This window comes from Lemur catta, chromosome 2, assembly GCF_020740605.2.
Source record: "Lemur catta isolate mLemCat1 chromosome 2, mLemCat1.pri, whole genome shotgun sequence".
NCBI lineage: Eukaryota > Metazoa > Chordata > Mammalia > Primates > Lemuridae > Lemur > Lemur catta.
The window spans coordinates 94,997,356-95,017,544 of NC_059129.1; the positions used below are offsets into that span (position 1 = coordinate 94,997,356).

At 34.7% G+C, this 20,189-nt stretch overlaps 1 protein-coding gene across 4 annotated transcripts in view; it reads right to left on the reverse strand.

Annotated features, from left to right (window-relative positions):
* Nucleotides 1-20,189, reverse strand: part of ASCC3 (activating signal cointegrator 1 complex subunit 3) — a 307,070-nt gene that overhangs the window by 13,105 nt on the left and 273,776 nt on the right. For all 4 annotated transcript variants that reach the window (XM_045544081.1, XM_045544080.1, XM_045544082.1 and 1 more), the window contains one exon: nucleotides 15,246-15,470. In XM_045544081.1, the coding sequence (XP_045400037.1) occupies nucleotides 15,246-15,470 (225 nt within the window). The remainder of the gene's footprint in view (nucleotides 1-15,245; nucleotides 15,471-20,189) is intronic.

Below are 20,189 nucleotides of genomic sequence, written 5' to 3' on the forward strand. Positions count from 1 at the left end.
TTACAGATGAAGACACTGTGGCACAGACAGGCAAAGAAACATGTCTAAGGCTGTATACTCTGGTAAATGGGTAGAGCTGGCACTCACATTCTAGGGAGCCTGACTCCCAAGGACTTGCTTTAACCAATATTGTACACTGCCTATGACGTTCGGGATGATGAAGAAGGTGTGTAGAATTTGAATGGGGTCTTGAATTAGAAATAAAGATTCTATGAGGAAAGTGTATTCTAGATAAAATGAGACTTTGAGAAGGTTTCTGACAAGTAGAATGTTTAAAGCAAATAATAAGTTTGGATGAAGTGTCATCAGCGGTATAATTCACAGACAATTTATACTGGTTTGATGATAGTGTGGTATACTAGAAAGAGACTTAGCCTGAGATTTCAGAGTCTTATGCCTCTAAATTAACTATAGGACCTTGGGCAAACAAATCACTTAACCACTGGTATTCATTTTCCTTATCTGAAAATTCAAGGAGTCTGATTAGGTGCTTTTTAAGGCTTTTATTTTCCATAAGCTTTATTTTCTCAGCAATAAAATGTCAATATACTAAAACTATATGACTATTTGTTTTTATAAAGTTTAGTGGACTGTAATATCCTTGAGGTCAGGGAAAACATATACTAAGCACAAAATAAGCTGTACAGAGAAAAGACCCTCCTGGGGTCAGAGGAAGATGAGGTTTCTGTGGCCAGGGTGTGTGAGCAAGACCTCACAGAAAACGGGGGCTTCTGCTGGTCTCTGAAGACCTTACAGAAAGTCAATGAAGAGAGAGAAGCTCTGAGGTAAAGAGAAGGGAAATTGATAGCATGCATCTTAGAGGGTCTCAATCACCTCTGTAAATTGGAGGTGATGTCTCTTGTTGGGAGAAAGTACCATAAAGGAGCACAGAAAGGTTTGGAATAAGTATTGGGCAGAATTAATGATGTGAGCAAAAACTAGAGCAGCTGTGAGATTCAACAGCATGACTCTGTAGTAGAAACAGTCAGCAGTATTCTGTGATTGTTTCCAGCAACAATGAGTAATCTGAGTGTGAAAGCAGAGACTTACATGTTGATAGTTACCCAGGGAGGTAAGAGAATTTAGGGTACTAGTGACATTATTGTTAAAATGGCCAGTGCTGGGTTGGGTGGCAAGGGGAGTCATATAGGGTGACTGAGGACTAAACTGAGGGATCAGGAAAAAGATAAGAGACTATAGATCATAATAACAGAAATGTTCAGTCAAGACTAATGAAGATGCTGTGGTCGGAGAGGAGGCTCAGAAAGTGATATCATGGAGTTAATGGTTAATGTGGTTTGGACATAGAGTGGGAGTGTGGGACACACATGACTGTGATGTTAAAAAGGCCATCTGTTGAAGCCACCATGATGCAGCTGAAGATGGACAGCTGAAGACTATGAACTGGTGTTTGAGGAAGTAGGAAAAGAGATCTAGAGCTTGGAAGATAGTTGAAAGAGAAATCTTATGGATATTGAAAGTAAAATGCAACATGGATAGAAGATGCAGGAGTCTGAGAACAAAGAAGTGTTTGAGGACATCTGAGGAGGACAACTCTTATTGTTGGGGAAGTAAAAAGAATCAGACGATTCCGGAGTTTCAAAGGTGAATGTTGAAGTGATGGTGGTGTGTGTCTGCCTTTATCTGAGTAAGAGAGCAAGAGAGGGAAGGACAAAGGAAGGAAAGAAGGAGAGAAGGATAAGGGCTGAGAGAGAGAAAGAGACATACAAAAACCAAAAGAAGACCCATACCGCACACATCTAGACCTCCTTCTTATATGTAAAACTCCAGAACTTCTAAAGTATTTGGCTTTATATAGAGTAAAAGCAAACCAGCAACAAAAAACAAAAAGAAAGCCCCCCAAACAAAGAGAGGTTGGAAAATGGATAATCTCTAGAAGGAAATTTTTAAAGATCTGAGGCTCCTGAAGCCGAAGGCATGCTTTGTGACTTGGATACACCTCGTGTCCTCAACATTTATTTTAAATCAGTTTCAAGAACTTCTTAAGCATATCAGGCTTGATCTTAGTATTTAAATTCAACACATTTTCACAGTGGTATAACTATTTCTGCAAAGGACAGATTTATCCAAATCTACAGATATATTTCTTCTTCTGCAATTGCAGATTATACTTTTAAAGGACAACATTTTAAGCTTGACAACGTATCTCTCTATATTTCACACCAAGTAAAGTAAATCTCACACAATTATTGTGAAAAGCCCCAAACAGTGAATTATATAAAGTCAGACTGTGTAAAGATTATGCAATATGGTATGATGAAAATATTTGTATAGTAGTACATAGATTGTAAAACCCTTTCACCAATAGTTTGTGTTTAATCCCTAACAATACCAACTATGAGGCAGGCATTAGTACTGCCCCCTTTTCACAGATAGAGAAGCTTAAGCTCACAGAAATTCTGTGACTACGTAATCACGCTGATAAAAAAGTGGAGTTAAGGCTTGATCTTGGTTTTCTAATTTCATATCTGTGCTCGTTACACTATATCCCATTATCTCTGCTGACTTACACATACCCTCTTGTTTCAAAAAAGAATTTGAGGTGGCTTACATATGTCCTCTTTTCCCTATATAGCAGAAAAATATCCAGGCAAAATTATCATGTATATAATTGATTATTGTCTCTGTGAGTAAATTTTATAAAAACAATTTTTGAAAACCTAAAATTTTAAAGTTAATTTTAACTTTAAAGTTAGTAGCTATAGTTAGTTGTAGTTATAGTTATTTGGCTATAACTACATTTTAATACTTTAGGCATTTATCTTTTGAAACACAACTGAATTCTGGATCTAAATAATCCAACGGTAAAAGGGGAACATTGAACACTGTGATGAAATTAAGTCGACTTTATGGCAAGGAAACAGAATCACTGACCTAGGCCACTAAAAGACAAATTACATCATTAAATGTACTTAAAGAGGTAGGTTAAAAGGTGGATAATAAGATCTAAGGCTCATTATTTAAAAATTTCCCCTAAAATCTAAACTTAGGTTAAAGAATCTGTCACTTTAATCCTTAAATCTGGCTGTAGGGTCTACGTACAGAGCTTGACAGATGATGCTCTGGCGTCTCTCTTCCCGTCTTAGTATTCTTTAGATTTGCCCCTTCTCTTCCTCCTCCCTTTGTCCCTTTTCCTTCTCTTTAAGGACCCTTTTCTTCTTTTCCCCGTATCTTTTGATATCATCTTAATGTATCTAGCGATATTATAAAAGTTTTGACAAACACAAGAAAAGATCATGACAAACGTTGAAATGCTAGACAATGCTGCTGCTTCTGTCTAAATTAAATGACATAAAGATAATACATTGTTATCAGAGTTTAAAAGAGAGATTTATTTAGTCCAGAATGAGAACAAAATTGCATTAATTTATAAAAAGCAAGTTGTTATTTCTGGAATATCATGAGAATGCAAAACACTAAGGAAAGATCATCAAAAACAAGGAAAGTCTAAGAAACTATCACAGCCAAGAGAAGTCTAACAAGACATGATGACTACATTTAATGTGATATCCTGAATGTGATTCTAGAATGGAAAAAGGACATTAGGAATCATTACACATTGTATACATGTATCAAAATATCACATATGCCCCCCAAATATTATAAGTATTATATATCAATAAAAAAAGAAAAAGGACATTAGGTTAAAATTAAAGAATTCTGAATAAATATGGACTTTAGTTAATAATTGTGTCAATATTTGTTTATTAATTGTGACAAATATACCTTACTATGTAAGATGTTAATACTAGATGAAAAATAGGTTTGAGGTATATGGGAACTCTCTGTACTACCTTTGTAACTTTTCTTTATTAAAAGAAAACTATGGAAATTCATCCTAGGCAGGTTGTTACAACATTAGTTGTTAGACATCTGCTAGAAAATGTACTATTTAGTTCAAGAGCTCCCAGAAGTTTTACGATGATAGGAAAACCTAAAAAAAGCTTCCTGACAGAAAGGCTTTAAAGGCTCAGGTCAGCTGCAAGTAATGATACAATATTTTGTCAATAATTAAAACACTGTAAGTACATTTATAAGAATCTTTTTCAATAGCAACAGTTGTTCATAGTAACTTTCTCCTGAACTTTTACCCCCAGAAGGTTAGCATTCAGGAAGCTCAGCTGCTGTCTAACAAACTTAATTAATCAAAAAGTCATTTCCGAGCTGTAACTATGAGTAAAAGCGCTTCAAGTGCGCTAGCAAGCCTACAAGTTAATCAAAATGCTAATGCAGTACAAATTAAAGTTGTGATTAACATTTCACAGTAGCTGCTTAAGTGAATTGATCACACAAATGGGTTAAGCATTACTCATTTCCTATAGCCCCAACCGGGAAAAGGGTTGTTATGTGGGTATGAGGAGAAGAGCAGGGGGTAGGAGGATTCTTCATAATAGCATCATATCATCAATAAACCATCACCAAATTGTCATACAAAAGCTTACAGGTAAAGTCACCCAGGGGGAAATAGCCTTCCAAATTATATTATAGTCCTTGAAGATTGCCTATAAATCCACAAGAGTAAGTAAAGGTGTTTAACACCTCAAAATCCACACATTTGTGTTAGTTTTGGAAATGCTAAATGCATCAGCTCTGTACTGCTTCCCTAGTGGGGAATGGTGCTTCATTTTAGGTGGTGTTTTGGGCCTTCTACTGTGCAGCTAAATGTACCTTTAACCATCTAGGATTATGTTTCTCCACCATTGTGTGGATCTTTGCATTTGGAAGAATAAGAATTATCATTCAGGATTAAGTTCATTTAGAATTATTTGTTTTTAAACAGTCATCCACTAATAAAACATTGTCAGGTTTCTATGGCAAGATGAGCTTCTGGAATTCTGGCCAGGAAAAGTGCCTGAATTAGACTTCACTGTGATCTGTATGAATCTGATAGGGTCACACTAAGTTTCACAATAAATACACTATATTTGTTGGTAGATAATTCATATTTTGCAGAAAATCTTTAAAAAGTTGTGAGAATGCACACATAATAGATCTCTCTTTTCAATCTTTTCCTATGAAAGAACAAGAAAGAAACAGTGGAATATTTATCTCATTCACATGATATCACTAAGATCTACTATATGCCAAGCATTGCGCCCAAGTCATGTTAACAATCAATGACATTATAGTATTAGTAAATTTCCAGTATACTTTGGATGATACCAAAGCCTCAAACTGTATGCTCATAGTATTAATATTCCTGGAAATATACCCATAAAAATAGGTATGTTTTTTACTTATAATCCACCCATCTTTTTCTCAAAATGATTTGAAGACGCTTTCTGAAGGTTATTGTGCTGTACTGTCTACTTAAAGATAATCTTGTCTTTTTTTTTTAAACATAACCTTGCATCTGGACTATTCATAAGCATTTAAAAATTTGAAAAGATTCTACTAAGAATACACAGAAGATTGTCTCTACCATTTCTATGTTAAAACATTTCTTACAAGTATTGGATTAAGGATTTGACCAAACTTCTTTTGTTAAGCTCAGCAACAACTGGAACTATTTTCACTAACTGTATTTGACTCTGCAATTCTAAAACTGGTTTGTTTAAATGACACTGACAGTCTTCAACATATTGCCAACTCAGTGAGCCTGCGCTTAGTGCACTCATAGGTAAATACTTCTCAAAAGGTTACTTTAGTCTTGATCCACGGCAGTTCTAACTCCTGGCATCATCAAATATTTACATGTTTTTTAATCTACTACAAATGGGAATCAGTTGATAATGGAAATATAGACCCAGCTTATAGTCATAGTATCTTTCAGCTAAAATAATTTTTAATGAAAAATGAAAAATTCCCATATCATTAAATCTTCTTTTGCTTCTCTTATCCTATTCTTTCCTATTCTTAGACTCTAATATGTATATACATAAGTCTACACACACCTTAAACTTATCCATTAATATGCTTTTAAAATGTGTTTTCAGAATAGCTATGGGTTATAGGAAAAATATAATATTAGTTATATGAAATGTAATGTATATTTAGTTTATCATAAGTTGTTACTGAGATAAAGAGGTCAAGTTATTGTTTTGAAGTTTCGGCTAAACAACAACCTCACCAATAATCTTGTAAATATTTGTTTTTGCAAATTTAAGAAGGTTTTTGAACGGAGGAAAGTATACCAATCCAATTCATGTATTTTTTTCCTTTCTCTATGCACTTGATTAAAGTCATTTTTTTTGGCTAGCAACTGATAAAGGCTATTAGAATATTTGACATTAATTTGAGTCATATGAGCTATTAATACATATCTCACATGTGAAGGAGAAGAAAGGCTGGAAATTCAATAGTTCAAAAAGACTTGGACATTAAGGGAAATAATGTAAAACGAGAGCTCCTATATTAAAGTTAGACTCAAGAATATATGAAACAATGGAAACTTATCCACCAAAACATAGCTCCTTTCTGGCACTGAATCACCCACAATATTTTCAAGGTAGCTGCCCTGGTTTACCTTTGCCTACTTCCATTAGGGCATTCATTAGAACATGAATTCAATCTATATTAACATGTGCCTTGGTATGCAGAAGACAGATCTTTGCATTCTTCCTCAATAGTAAACAGGAGATGTCTGCCATCTTTTTGAGGAGTTGGTAGCTCCAAATCTTGGGGCAAGGAATCTCTGAGGTTTCTTATCACTTCTAGAAGTCTGAAGTTTTTTAAAAAGGACTAGTGGATGGACAAAGGCTGCATCCGAGGAGCCTTTAAGTAGTGGTGGTAATTAGGAGTTAAAGAAGCCAAGAACCTTAAAATGAGAGAGGAACATAAAATGTGTTTATGTGTGTGTTTATGAACAAAGCTATGCAGAGATTATACTTGTGTGCATATGCTTTTTATTATAGGGTTATCTTATAATTCTGATGACATTCTTCCTTCCTCCTATGGATTAGTTCTCTGGTCTTTCTCCCATTATTTTCAATTATGGGGAGAATGTGTGGAAACACATGATTAATTCATTGGCCTATGTAGCATAATATAAAAACTTGAGAAGGATCATAAGCAGTTGATACAAAAAAGGCAAACACCATATCAACTGGACACTGTACAGTGATATAATAAAGGAGTTACAAATATTAAATCATATTAACAAGTCCCTCTTAGAAACTGGTTAAAGTAATTATAGGCAGACTGTTGAAAAGGGAACTAGAGTAATTAAAGGGAGGTGATTAGAGTATACATTGAAAACAAGGGATTAATTAAAAAATATTATTCATGGCCTAGTGGGAATTCTTGGTTAAAAAAAAATGCAGAAATTCCTGTGAAGTTCTCACATTTTAAAACAAATTTTCACTAGATCATGGGTACAATTTTTAAATCCATCTTTATATGACAAAGGAACCCAGTGAAATACACTTTTATAATATGTCCATCCTGTGGCTGAAGGCTGTTTTTGCTTTCTGAAGTGATATTGGGAAAGTTACTTAGTCTTCATCTGTAAAGTGAGGATACCAGTAGCACTGCTTCACTAGACTATTACAGGAAATGGGTTAATACAATGCAAAGCAATCCTGGTACTAAGAAAGCCCTATGAGTTATCATTAAATAGTGATTTTTTTTTTCTTTTGGTAGGAGGTAGGAGGTACAGGGATGACATGTAGTTCTCCAAATATTCTGGTAGAATTTGGTATTTAATATACATTAATTCCAATTTAAACTTGGAAGCATAGGTTTCTAGAGATCTTTCTAATCAGTGCACACTGTCACATTTCTGTATGTGTATGTGTGTGCGTGTGTGTGTTCTCCTATTATATATTACTATAATTTTTTCATAGCCTTTAACGATGTTGTTGCTAAAGTCCTTTAAAATAAATCTTAAAATGGACACAGATGTTTTGATCTATTAAAATGTAGGCCACAGGTTTGATAACATTAGCTGAAGGACAAATTTGGCCTCTACTGCTTCCGAAAAAAACTTCCCAAATTAATTCAGTAAATCCACAGCACAATTAAACTTTGAATCACACAGCCCTCTGGTTCTCAGCTCACTGAGTTGGCTCTGTAAGCCATGGTTTTTCTTTTTACATAAAACATCTGAAAGCTCACTTACACGGAAGTTTTGATGTAAATACCATATAGGAGGTAGTGGGAGTGACTACCATATAAACATGCATTCTTATACTATTTGGCTTAAGTGTTGTATTTAGATTTTTCTCATTTAAATGAAGAGATGATTTTTAACTTTCAGACTTATGGTACTTCTTAGAAAGGGTCAGAGATATATGAGCAAGAATTAAAGTCCTAGAATTACTTCTCTACAAACATCCACAGGAAAAAAAGTATAAGAACAATATAAACAAACAAACAAATAAATAAAACAAAAAAAAGTCCTGGAATCTCTATTTGGTTTCAGCACAGACTGCCTCAACAAATCATCTTCAACAAAGTTATTTAACTTCTCTGAACACTAATTTTTTTGTTCCATGATAAAAAAATGAGGCAGAGAGCTACTCAAAACACCAGACATTTATCATCAGTTCTAGTTTTGTCATCAAATTTGGAAAATTTAGGCAAATCACTTTAATTTTTGATACTTCTTATTTGTAATTTTCCCATTAACAGCTAACATAAAGCTTTTCTTTGGTACATTTAGCACAGAAAGGCTATCACATCATTTATCGCATTTTACAAATACATTTTACCAGTTAACATGACCAAGAAGAGGATTTCAAAGGAAAAGGGCAAGGATAATCAATTCCAAAATTATATAATTTACAAATTAGAACAATCTAAGCAGATTTTAAAAATTGAGATATGTATAGTAATTTTTACTTTTCTTGGGGAGCGTAGAAATGGAAATGCCAGTAACAGTAAAATATTAAAAGGAACCATGACAAAAACAACTCGAACCAAAAAATGACACAAATGTCCTTGACTCATAATTTGAAATGAGATAGGAGAAGTAAAGTAGGCTGTATTGTAGATTCTGACTTCAAGCCAGGAGTTATACTTCTATTACAATTATTAATATGTTTTTTTCTTGTGAAAGATTGCCCAGAACATGGGTAGTCAAGACTACAGAGTTTTCATAATTTAAATGATGGCTCAAATAAAAGGTATGCTTCTATAACATAAAGAGAATAAATTACTATGATAAAGCAGGGAAATAAAAGAACTACTAAGAATGAGGATATTAAGACAGACCTAACCTTGAGTCCTCAAATTCTTGTTTACTTTATAAACATTAGCTAATGTCCAACTGTTGTAAGGTGTTATTTTTACTTAGCTACCAAGGGTTAAATGACTTGCTTAAGGCCTTATACTAAAACGGCAGGAGAATTTATAGTCAGAGCTGGTGGCACTGATTCCTATCCAAAGACCACAAGATCAAGCTCATGTCCCATGACAGCAGTAGTATAATTTTCTATCAGCCAGCAGAGATGCAGCTTGGAAAACTGCTTGAACCAATGCTTGCTAAGGCCAATAGTACCAGTGTATCAAATGAAAACAACAAGGTACTAAATTAGAACTGCCAATCAGTCATAGAAAATTTTATCAACTCCCGATTTTCTCTCCACGTTTTCCATTGGCAACTCTAATTTTTTCCTCTTCTTGGCTTGTTTACTTTTATCATGATCATGCAAAGAAACTGCAGGAATGAGAGGATTTAGAATGTGAAGCCGGTTGTCATCTCTTTACGACTAAGTTTACTTTCAGGTGGCTTCTAAAAAGCTAAGTTAAACATTTAAGATGGTCAAAACTAATGCTTATAATTTATAATAGGGGAAAATTGCACATATAAATGTCTACTAACAGAGAACTCACTAAATAAATTATGACATTTCATATGGAGGAATATCGTGCAGCCATTAGAAATTATGCTTAAATAATAATATTTAATACTACAAATTATTAAAGTATAAAGGTTATATAACATTATAAAAATTTATAAAACAAAAAAGTGAGAGTGCAAGTGTAAATGTACAAAGAAAGCCTCCAAACACAAAAAAGAACTATATACAACTATTGTACTGTAGTTAGTAAATTTGCTTTTTGCCAGAGTAAGGGTTAGTAATTTTTTTTTTTTTTTGAGACAGAGTGTCACTTTGTTGCCCTGGCTAGAGTGAGTGCCCTGGCGTCAATCTAGCTCACAGCAACCTCAAACTCCTGGGCTTAAGCAATCCTCAGCCTCCCGAGTAGCTGGGACTACAGGCATGCGCCACCATGCCCGGCTAATTTTTTCTATATATATTTTAGTTGGCCAGCTAATTTCTTTCTATTTTTAGTAGAGACAGGGTCTCGCTCCTGCTCAGGCTGGTCTGAACTCCTGACCTTGGGCAATCCACCCGCCTCGGCCTCCCAGAGTGCTAGGATTATAGGCGTGAGCCACCACGCCTGGCAGGGTTAGTAATTTTAAAACTACATCCTGAGTACTCTAGGATTGAGGATCTAAATAAATATATTTTTATTAATGAAAGCTTGGTATCTCACAGGTGGAAAAAAGAGTTATAAATTAAAAAAGAGAGAAAGACTAAGACAAACCGTTTGGTGTTAGATTGAAATTGGAGGTATGAGAGTGATAAATATCGATGTTTTTATATATATACACTCACACACACAGATATACAAATAGATAGAGATGTCTTTGTGTACATATTTATATTCTTGCTTTGTCCATTGAGAGGGCCAAGAAGCAAAGACACCCAAGTAGCAATGGAGTACAGCAAGCACCCAGACTGTAGTCTCTAAAACCATTTTCTAATAAAAGGAACCAGGGATCTTTTTAAAAAATGGCTAATTCCAGGGCTGGGGCAGGGAAAGTATAAGATGCCAGAATGCAAGGGAGTGTTCAAAAAACAGGGGGGTATGTCAAAGGGATACAGTTACTAGTTTGAGAGGCTTTCAATGGTTGACTCTGGGAAAATTTGGGAAGCAAAATAAATGAGAGAAACGCATTTTACCTAATAGAATATAACAAACATCCATCAATCTACACTTATAGAAATAAATAACTGAATCAAGTAAATAAATGAGGGAAAAGGGAAAGTTCTTCCTTACAGTACAAATTCTAGGAATGATGGAAACAGAAAATCACAATAGTAATAATTGTTCCTGGCAAATATTACCAATGGATGGTGAAAATAATGTAGGAAAGTATGACAAGAAACAGGATATTTACATAATCTCAAAGTATCTCCCCACAAGGTACTTATTAATTACAAAAGAAAAAAAGGTAACTTTATAGTGAAGAAGGTTGGTAGACACCCTTTAAGTATATAAAGTTAACATTGCCAACAATGCCATGCATCTATGTCGTAAGCCTCCTAATATGATACACTAAGAGGGCAAACCATCACTGGTGTGGTATTCTTGCCAAAACATGTAACTTGACTATAATTGTGTGGAAACATCAGGTAAATCCAAACTGTGAGACAACTCTGCAAAATAAATGGCCAGTAGAACTCTTCAAAAGTGCCAAGAAAGACAAGGAGACTAAGGAGATATGACAACTAAATGAAATGTGGGATCCTGCATTGGGTCCTAAAACAGAGAAAGGACATTAGTGGGATAAAATCTGTATTGACAAAATTTGAATGAGGTCTGTAGATTACTTAATAGGATTGGATCAATACTGAGGTAAGATGTTAACATTAGGGGAAGCTGGGAAAAAGGCATATGGATTTTACAAACTTTTATGAGTTTGAAATTATTTCAAGGTTTGAATTAAAAAAATTTAAAAATTCACTGAAAAAAAGAAAAAAGCCTAATACTCATGTTGGTGAATATGTAATTACTATGAATGACTTTAATGTTAGTACGTTGCTTTTCCAAATTATACACAATGAAGTATACTACTTTTATAATTCAAGAGAAAATTATTTCTCTTTAGATGTAATTTATAAGGATCAAAAATATTAAAAAAAATAAATATCCTCCCAAGAAACTGTGTATAAAAATATCTAATAGAAGGTAAAAGTACCTGAGTCCTTTTCCCTTGTATTAAATTTAGAAACAGACTCCTTTAGAAATTTCTTATTCATATTATTATACAGCTATGGGATCATTATTGACTGAGTGCTGAAAAACGGTGAGTTGATCATGTTATATACATGTAAAAATTATAATGCATTATCAACATTATTTTTAAGTACAAAAACTTAATTCTTCTCACAACTTCTTTCCAACCCTTTCTGACTCCAGAGTTCATTAACAAGTCAGTGTTTGAGAAGGAAAAAAAAGGTAGAGGAAGCACAAATGAGTATCCAGGGCCACAGCTAAAACTTTAGGACCTTTAACCTGAAGTTTGTGAAGTGTGACTAATAAGGAGTGGCAAATCATCCTCCTAGAGAAGTAAACCATGTGTTAGTTACAAAAGGGTATCAAAAAAATTTATGTGTTTATGATAGCCTTACTTCCCTTCTAATTTCTGATAGCTTGAGCTTATTACTCTATTTTATAAAACATTTCTATTTTTAAAAAGGATCGAGGTATGAATACATGATGAGTGCCAGGTGCACTGTCTGGAGAATGAGAACGGACGCGCTTGGGACTCTGACTTGGGGGGATGGGCAGGACAAGGACAATGTATATGACCTGAACTTATGTACCCCCATGATGAGCTGAAATAAAAAAAAAAAAAAATAATAATAAAATTGTCATTTTTTTTTTTTTTTTTTTTTTTTGAGACAGAGTCTCACTCTGTTCCCCAGGGTAGAGTGCCGTGGCGTCAGCCTAGCTCACAGCAACCTCAAACTCCTGGGCTCAGGTGATCCTTCTGCCTCAGCCTCCCGAGTAGCTGGGACTACAGGCATGCACCACCATGCCCGGCTAATTTTTTTGTATATATTTTAGTTGTTTGGCTAATTTCTTTCTATTTTTAGTTGAGATGAGGTCTCGCTGTTGCTCAGGCTGGTCTTGAACTCCTGAGCTCAAACGATCCGCCCTCCTCGGCCTCCCAGAGTGCTAAGATTACAGGCACGAGCCATCGCGCCCGGCCAAAATTGTCATTTTTTAATAATAAACATGTTAGAAGCTCATTTTAAAACATTTAAATACTTTAGAAAAAGCATAAGGAAGAAGAAAGCATAAAAATCACCACAGATTCTGCCACCCAGAGATGGGGGTACTGTTACTCTTTTGATGGACACTATTCTGGAACTTCTCTCTAGGTATATGTTTACATTTATAGACATTGTACATAGATAGAATTCATAAATGGAATTGTAACATTTTACAGTGCTCTATAACCTGAAAGATACTTAGGTTATTTCCAAACCTTTATTGTGCAAGTAATGCCATAATGTACATACTTGTATACATACCTTCAGAGTCTAACTTACTCCACCCTTAAAAACATCTTATGTCTTTTGACAGTTTTAAGAATTGTTTTGTATTACAGAAATATTCAAAAAAGGTATAATGTAGAAAACCAAAATTTCTCATAATCTCAATCCTTTAGGTATTCTTTCCCCACCAAAACCTTTTCCTTTCACAATCATCTCCCAGTAAATGGCAGCTCCATCCTTCCTACTCTGGAGAAAAGCCTTGAAATCATCTTTGATTCTTCACTTTCTCTAAAAACCCTTGTCCAATCCATCAGCAGATTCTGTTAGTTCTCCTTAGAAAAATATTCAGGATCCAACCAATTCTCATCAACCTCACCCATACTACCCTAGTCTAGCCACCATCATTTTTTGCCTAGCCAGACTTAGAGTATTAAAGGTATGAAAAGTTCATTGATGTGGTTTCAGATTTCACACTGCAACTAGCCTTCCAAAAATACTCCTTGTTAAGTTTTGGTGTAGAATCAAAGAAGAATATCCTGAAAAGGCTATAAAAATACTCTTCTGTTTGGGCGTGGTGGCTTAGTAATCCTAGCACTCTGGGAGGCCGAGGCAGGAGGTCTGTTTGAGCTTAGGAGTTCGAGACCAGCCTGAGGAAGAGTGAGACCCATCTCTACTAAAAACAGAAAAATTAGCTGGGCACCATGGTGCATACTTGTAGCCTTAGCTACTCGGGAGGCTGAGGCAGAAAGATCACTTGAGCCCAGGAGTTTGAGGTTACAGTGAGCTATGATAATGCCACTGCACTCTAGCCCAGGCAATAGAGTAAGACTGTCTCAAAAAAAAAAAAAAAAAAAAAAAATGACAACAAAAAAATCCAAACTCTTGCCTTTTAAAACTACATATGTCTTTTAGGCTGGGCTTTCTTCATATACTTCAACTGAAATATCATATATTATTACAGACATTTTGTGTTGATTGCAAGGAGAGATATATAAATCTAGCTGACTTCTATTAAGCTGGATATTAAAGATATTTGCAAAATGTTAAACAATGCCATACTTATCAATAATTTTTTACTGTTTTGGAAAATAGTTATTTTTCATGAAAAATCATATTATTCATGTTAACACATGAGTCTATGTTATCTTTAAATGAAGTAATACATATTTGAGAATTTCACAGTTTTAATTAATGTGAAAAATATGATAGATATAACTATATAACCACTAGTGAAACAATGTTCTAGTGGTTTCCCTCACAGAGTAAAATCCAAAATTCTTACCATGGTTTACAAACTCCCTACATGACCTGATCTACTTTCTCTACAGTCTCCACTCCTATCTCTCTGATCTCATATCTAATCATATCTTTCCATCTTTTTTACAATAGCCTCTTTCATATCCCTTGAATATACCAAATAAGTGCCTACATAAGAGGGTTGGCACTTACTTTTCTTAGTGTTTGGAATACACCCCTCCAGAAACTCTATGGCTCTCCCTCTTCTTTAATTCTTTTTAAAATGTCACTTCATCAGTGAGATAGTCCCTGAATACCATATAAAGAATAGTACAAAACAGTACCCTCCATCTTTATCTTTATTTTTTTCACTGCACTCTATTACTTTTAAAAAATAGCAGTTATTACCACTTGACTTGTATTTTTAATTGTCAGTCTTCCTCATCTTAAGTGAAAGTCCGCAACAGCAGGGACTTTTCTGTCTTGCTCATAACTATATGCGCAGTGCCTAGAAAAGTATCTGGTACATATAATAGTTTGCCTTCAATAAATTTTGGTTGAATGGGAGACTGAAACTATCATCTTATTGCATTTATATTTGCTTTTCCTTTGGAAATTCTTGATTTCATTCACAAGGTATTTCTCAACAATGCTACAATAAATTGTTAAATGCAAGAATATTTTATCCTAAAACAGGAAAAAAAGAACAGAAATGAAGGCAGAATATGTAGGTATTAGAAATGACTTTCATACCTGACATACTCTGAGAGCTTGGTCCAAGACGGTTTTGGTATCAGTGTCATAATCTGGGCAGGGCAGCATGGCCCGGCTGAGATGTGCCTGCAGCAGGAGATGTGCTTTGGTGTGAGGGCTGTCAAATGAATGAGGATTTGGTTCAATGGGAAGACACTTTGCCAGTTCACTATTCATATGATCTTCATTGTGTCTTACAGGCAAATCTGTATATTCTTCTGCGTCCTGAAAAACAAAAAAGCCACACATATATGTTAATCTGATAGATCAGAAGTATAATAATTAATGTCCTTCTTAGCTTTAACTACTGACATTTAAAACATGACTTAGAAAAATCATAAAATAACCATATTCCTTAGATTTCACTTTGTTCAATACTATCATTGATATACAAGCAAAAGCTAGTAACATACGATATAGCTGAAATTCATGAAATTTTTTTATATTTACACAGTCAACAAAAATAATAGAGGGCCTACTAGGCATCACATACTATGCATGACAGTGGGGCCACAACAGTGAACCAGAAACCGAGAGCCCAGGAGGGAAGATAAACAAATTCCATAAAGTGTAACGAATGTTACAACATGGTAAGTACAGAGTGCTGCAGGGACATTTAATTTGTGGGATCTACTTATTTCAGAGGTTCAGGGAAAGCTTTTTAGAAAAAGTGATGTTTAACTTAATATCTGGAGAATGAAAGAAAGAAATAAGACAGGGCTAAGGATAGGATTGGCAAGGTGAGAAAAGGCTGGGGAGCAGGACCATTGACTTAAAAATTTATTATTATCAATTAGATCACAATTACATTGTTCTAGAATAAATGTTATGTTTTGATATTTTCACCTTGGGTTTTGTAGAGTTCAGAAGTGAAAATCACCCTCCATGATATCAGTCAATTAAGTATCAAATGAACCTACTAAACTGAACTAGACTGTTCCATTAAAAAATCAACTGATATTAGTGTTTGCTGTGAAAGAAAAATCTTATTTTTCCAAATATGTAGTTATTTGAGATTCAGCCCACTGTTGATATGGAAGTCCTATATCAGCCATAACCTTAATTGGATATGTTAATATTCAAATAGGGACTAAACTGCCCCCCTCCAAAAAAAAATGATAAAACATATGAATCAGTGGTCTTCAAGATGCTAAACATAAGGCTCTGAAAAACAGTGATCCTTGAGACACAGAAAACAAATTAGGTGAGCCCTGCTATCACCTCAGCTGACTTCATGGCGTGTTTCTATGCTGTGGGTGCAGAGTAGGGGAATCCGGGTGGACCTGGAGGACTCCCTGTGTTGAGGAGATGAAGATGACAGTCCAGGGACATGAAGGTGGCTAAAGTTTGCATAACAGAGTACTAAAGGAGAGAGCTGTTCTAAAGAGCAAGAGAGAGAGTGCATGCCAGAGATCTGCAGTGGCTCCTCCTTGAATCTTCAGCAGGGTACTGAAGAGTGCATGCATGTGAGGAAAGCTGGGGCAAGAATCATGGAAAAGGATTACTGGGACTCTTGTCCAGCACTTAACCAGTGCCAGGAATAGGGCCTGTTCCCACCATACAGACCAAAGAAACTCATAATTCACAGGCCATAGGGTAGAGAAGGAAGGTACTGGGGAATAATTGGCTCTACAATGAATACTACTCTGGACCTGCCTAACAAATCATAAGAGCAATACTTAAAAGGATCAAAACTGCTTCCAGGTAAATCAACAAAGCTCAAGAAGATTTATAAGAATACAAAAATATACAGCATTCAAGAAGGTAAAATTCACAATGTATGGCCTCCAATTAGTGAGTACCGACAATGCAAAAAAATCAGGAAGACAGGATCTGTAATGAGGAGAATATTCAATCAATATGAACTGACCTATAACTGACATAGGCCTTAAAATTAGTGGACAAGGACATTAAAATAGCTGTAGTTTATATGTTCAAAAAAGTTTGAGACAACCACTCAATTCAAATTTCTAGAGATGAGAACTACAATGTCTGAGATAAAAACATTGAATTTTATTAACAAAACAATACATATTGAAGTAGAAGAGATAAGTAAACTTAAAGACATCGACACAAACATTAAAATGAAACACAAAGATAAAAAACAATTAAAGAAAAGTGAATACAGCACAGCAAGCTGTGAGACTTCAAGTGGCCTAATGTACATCAGAGGAGGAAGAGCAGAAAAAAATTTGAAAAAAATGACGGCCGTAAAATTTTCAATTTGGTCTATAGATTCAAGATGTTCGATGAACCCCAAGCAACGAAAAATGAAGAAAACTCCACCATCATAACTCATTACAGTTAAACTGTTCAAAATCCCTGATAGCCAGCTGCAGTGGCACACGCCTGTAATCCTAGCTACTTGGGGGGCTGAGAGGGAGAATCATTTGGGCCCAAGAGTTTGAGACCAGCTTGGGCAATGATGCAAGACCCCCATTTCAAAAAAAATAAAAAACCAAAAACCAAAACCCTGATCAAGAGAAAATATGAAAAGTGGCCAGAGGAAAAACCATATTATGTACAGAGAAACAAAGATAAGGATTACAGCAGATTTTTCATCAGAAACAATGAAATAAGGCAACAGCGGAGCAATGTCTTTAATGTACTGAAACAAAACACTGTCAATATAGAATGCTATATCCAGTAAAAAAAAAAATCCTTCAAAAATGAATCTTCAGACATAGAAAAGCTGAAGTAATTTGGTGGACCTGCTGTATGCTAAAGTCATTGTTTAGTGAGAAGACAAATCATGTCAAACGAAAATATGGATCGACACAAAGAAATGGAGAGAACTGGAAATGGTAATTACATGGATAAACATAAAAGAATTTGTTATTATCACTTAAGTATCATTGAATGACAAGTGACTGTTCAAACAAAAATAATAAGGAATGCATTATGGAGTATATAACATGCAAAAGTAAAATATTGTTGTCATAACACAATAGCATAACCCCTAGTAGGGGAGAAATAGAGGTATAATATTGTGAGGTTCTCTTATGATACGTGAAGTGGTATAATATCATTTGAAGATAAACTGTGATAAGTTAAAAGTGTATACTATAATTCTTAAAGTAGTCACTAAAATATCAAAACACAAGAGTTATAGGTAATAAGTCAACATAGAAGAAATAATCCAAAAGAAGGCAAAAATAAAAAAAAAAAGAATAAAGAACAGATGGGGCCTGTAAAGTATGTTTTCATACCATAATGAAATTAAATTAGAAATTAATAACAAAGATCTCTGGAAAACAAATGGCAAGATTATACACTTAAACCTAAGCATATCAACAATCACATTCAGTGTAAATGGTCTTGAAGTCAGACACTGTTTGCATAATAAAGCATGACAACACAACTACAGTCATCCCTCTGTATCTATGGGAGATTGGTTCCAGGAACCCTGTGAATATCAAATTCCATGGATGCTCAAGTCCCTTATATAAAATGTATATTATTTTCATATAACCTATGTAAGTCTTCCTGTATACTTTAAATAATTTCTAGGTTACTTATAATATCTAATATGATGTAAACACTATGTAAATAGTTGTTATACTGTATTGTTTAGGGAATAATGACAAGAAAAAAACTGCTGTATATGTTCAGTACAAACACAACCATCCTTTTTTCCCAAATATTTTTGATCTGCACTTGGTTGAAATCATGAATGCAGAACCCACAGATACAAAACGCTGATCGTATATGGTGCCTACATCAAACATACACTAATATGTTAATACACACACACACACACACACACACGCGCATATATAGACAGATTTGTTTATATTTGGTGATTTCATAACGATAAAGGAGTCAATCAATCAGAAGGACATAACAATCTGAAATATTTATGCCCCAAATAATACAGTTTCAACATCCATGATGACTTTAGTAGCATTTCACCTTTTGGGACTGTTTGATGTAAGAAATGCATGCTGACACATTAGCAGTTGATAATGTTTTGACTCTATGTGCCATATTGGTTTTCTTTTTATACATCATTTTAGCTCTTTCCTTTTTTCTTTGAAGTCATCTGCCAAAAAAGAGGGACCAGCTATACATGACAAGGCTATTATTTCTGGATTTCAGGTGAATCGGGACTGAAGCCCTGTCACCTGCTGGCTGACCCATCTCAACGTGTCTAATCCAAATCTCCATCAGCAAGTCCACCTATCTTCCCAGCCTTGCCAATGGTTTAAGAGAGACTTAACAGCAGATAGAGAACAAAATGGCTCAGAAATCTAAAATGTGATATTTTCCTTCACGGAAATTAAAATCATATTTGGGGGAACAATTTATATAGTGAATAATTATTTTAAGTGTAGAATAAAGTACTGTTATTTAGAGAAGAGCACCGAAGAAAACTGGCTGTATTAGAAAGTTTCTTAAAAGAGATAGCATTTTTTCCTAAGCTTAGAACAATTTGTAGAAGAGGAGAGGAATTCCTTGTATACCAGGGCAAAAACAAACAAACAAACAAACAAACATAGTGTGAGGAGATCCATAAAATCAGATAAGGAGGGCCTAAGGTTTAAGCTTCAGGGATGAGAAGAATGATGATGCTATTAATAGCAGAGAAGTAGGGAACACTCAGTGAGCAGGAGCTTTCTGTCAAGCATGCAAAGTACACTTAAAGAGAGGGCAATAATCCAGATCCTTGGGTGGAGGTAGTGGAGGGAGAAGAAATCAGCTATAAATCTGTTTCACTGTCTAAAAATTTATTCATATTTTATATTTCTTTCCACTGTTCATAAAATACACCCCTTTTTTGATACTTTATAAGAAAACTAAACAGCTATTTTAATACCGTAAGTTGAATTGGTGCTCCAGGTTTTAAATAGTAGGAAATAGGATGGGACTTAAAAATTTTATGAAAAGTTCAATTAAAATAAAAAAAATAGAAAGAATTTGACTGAAAACATGAATTAATTATAT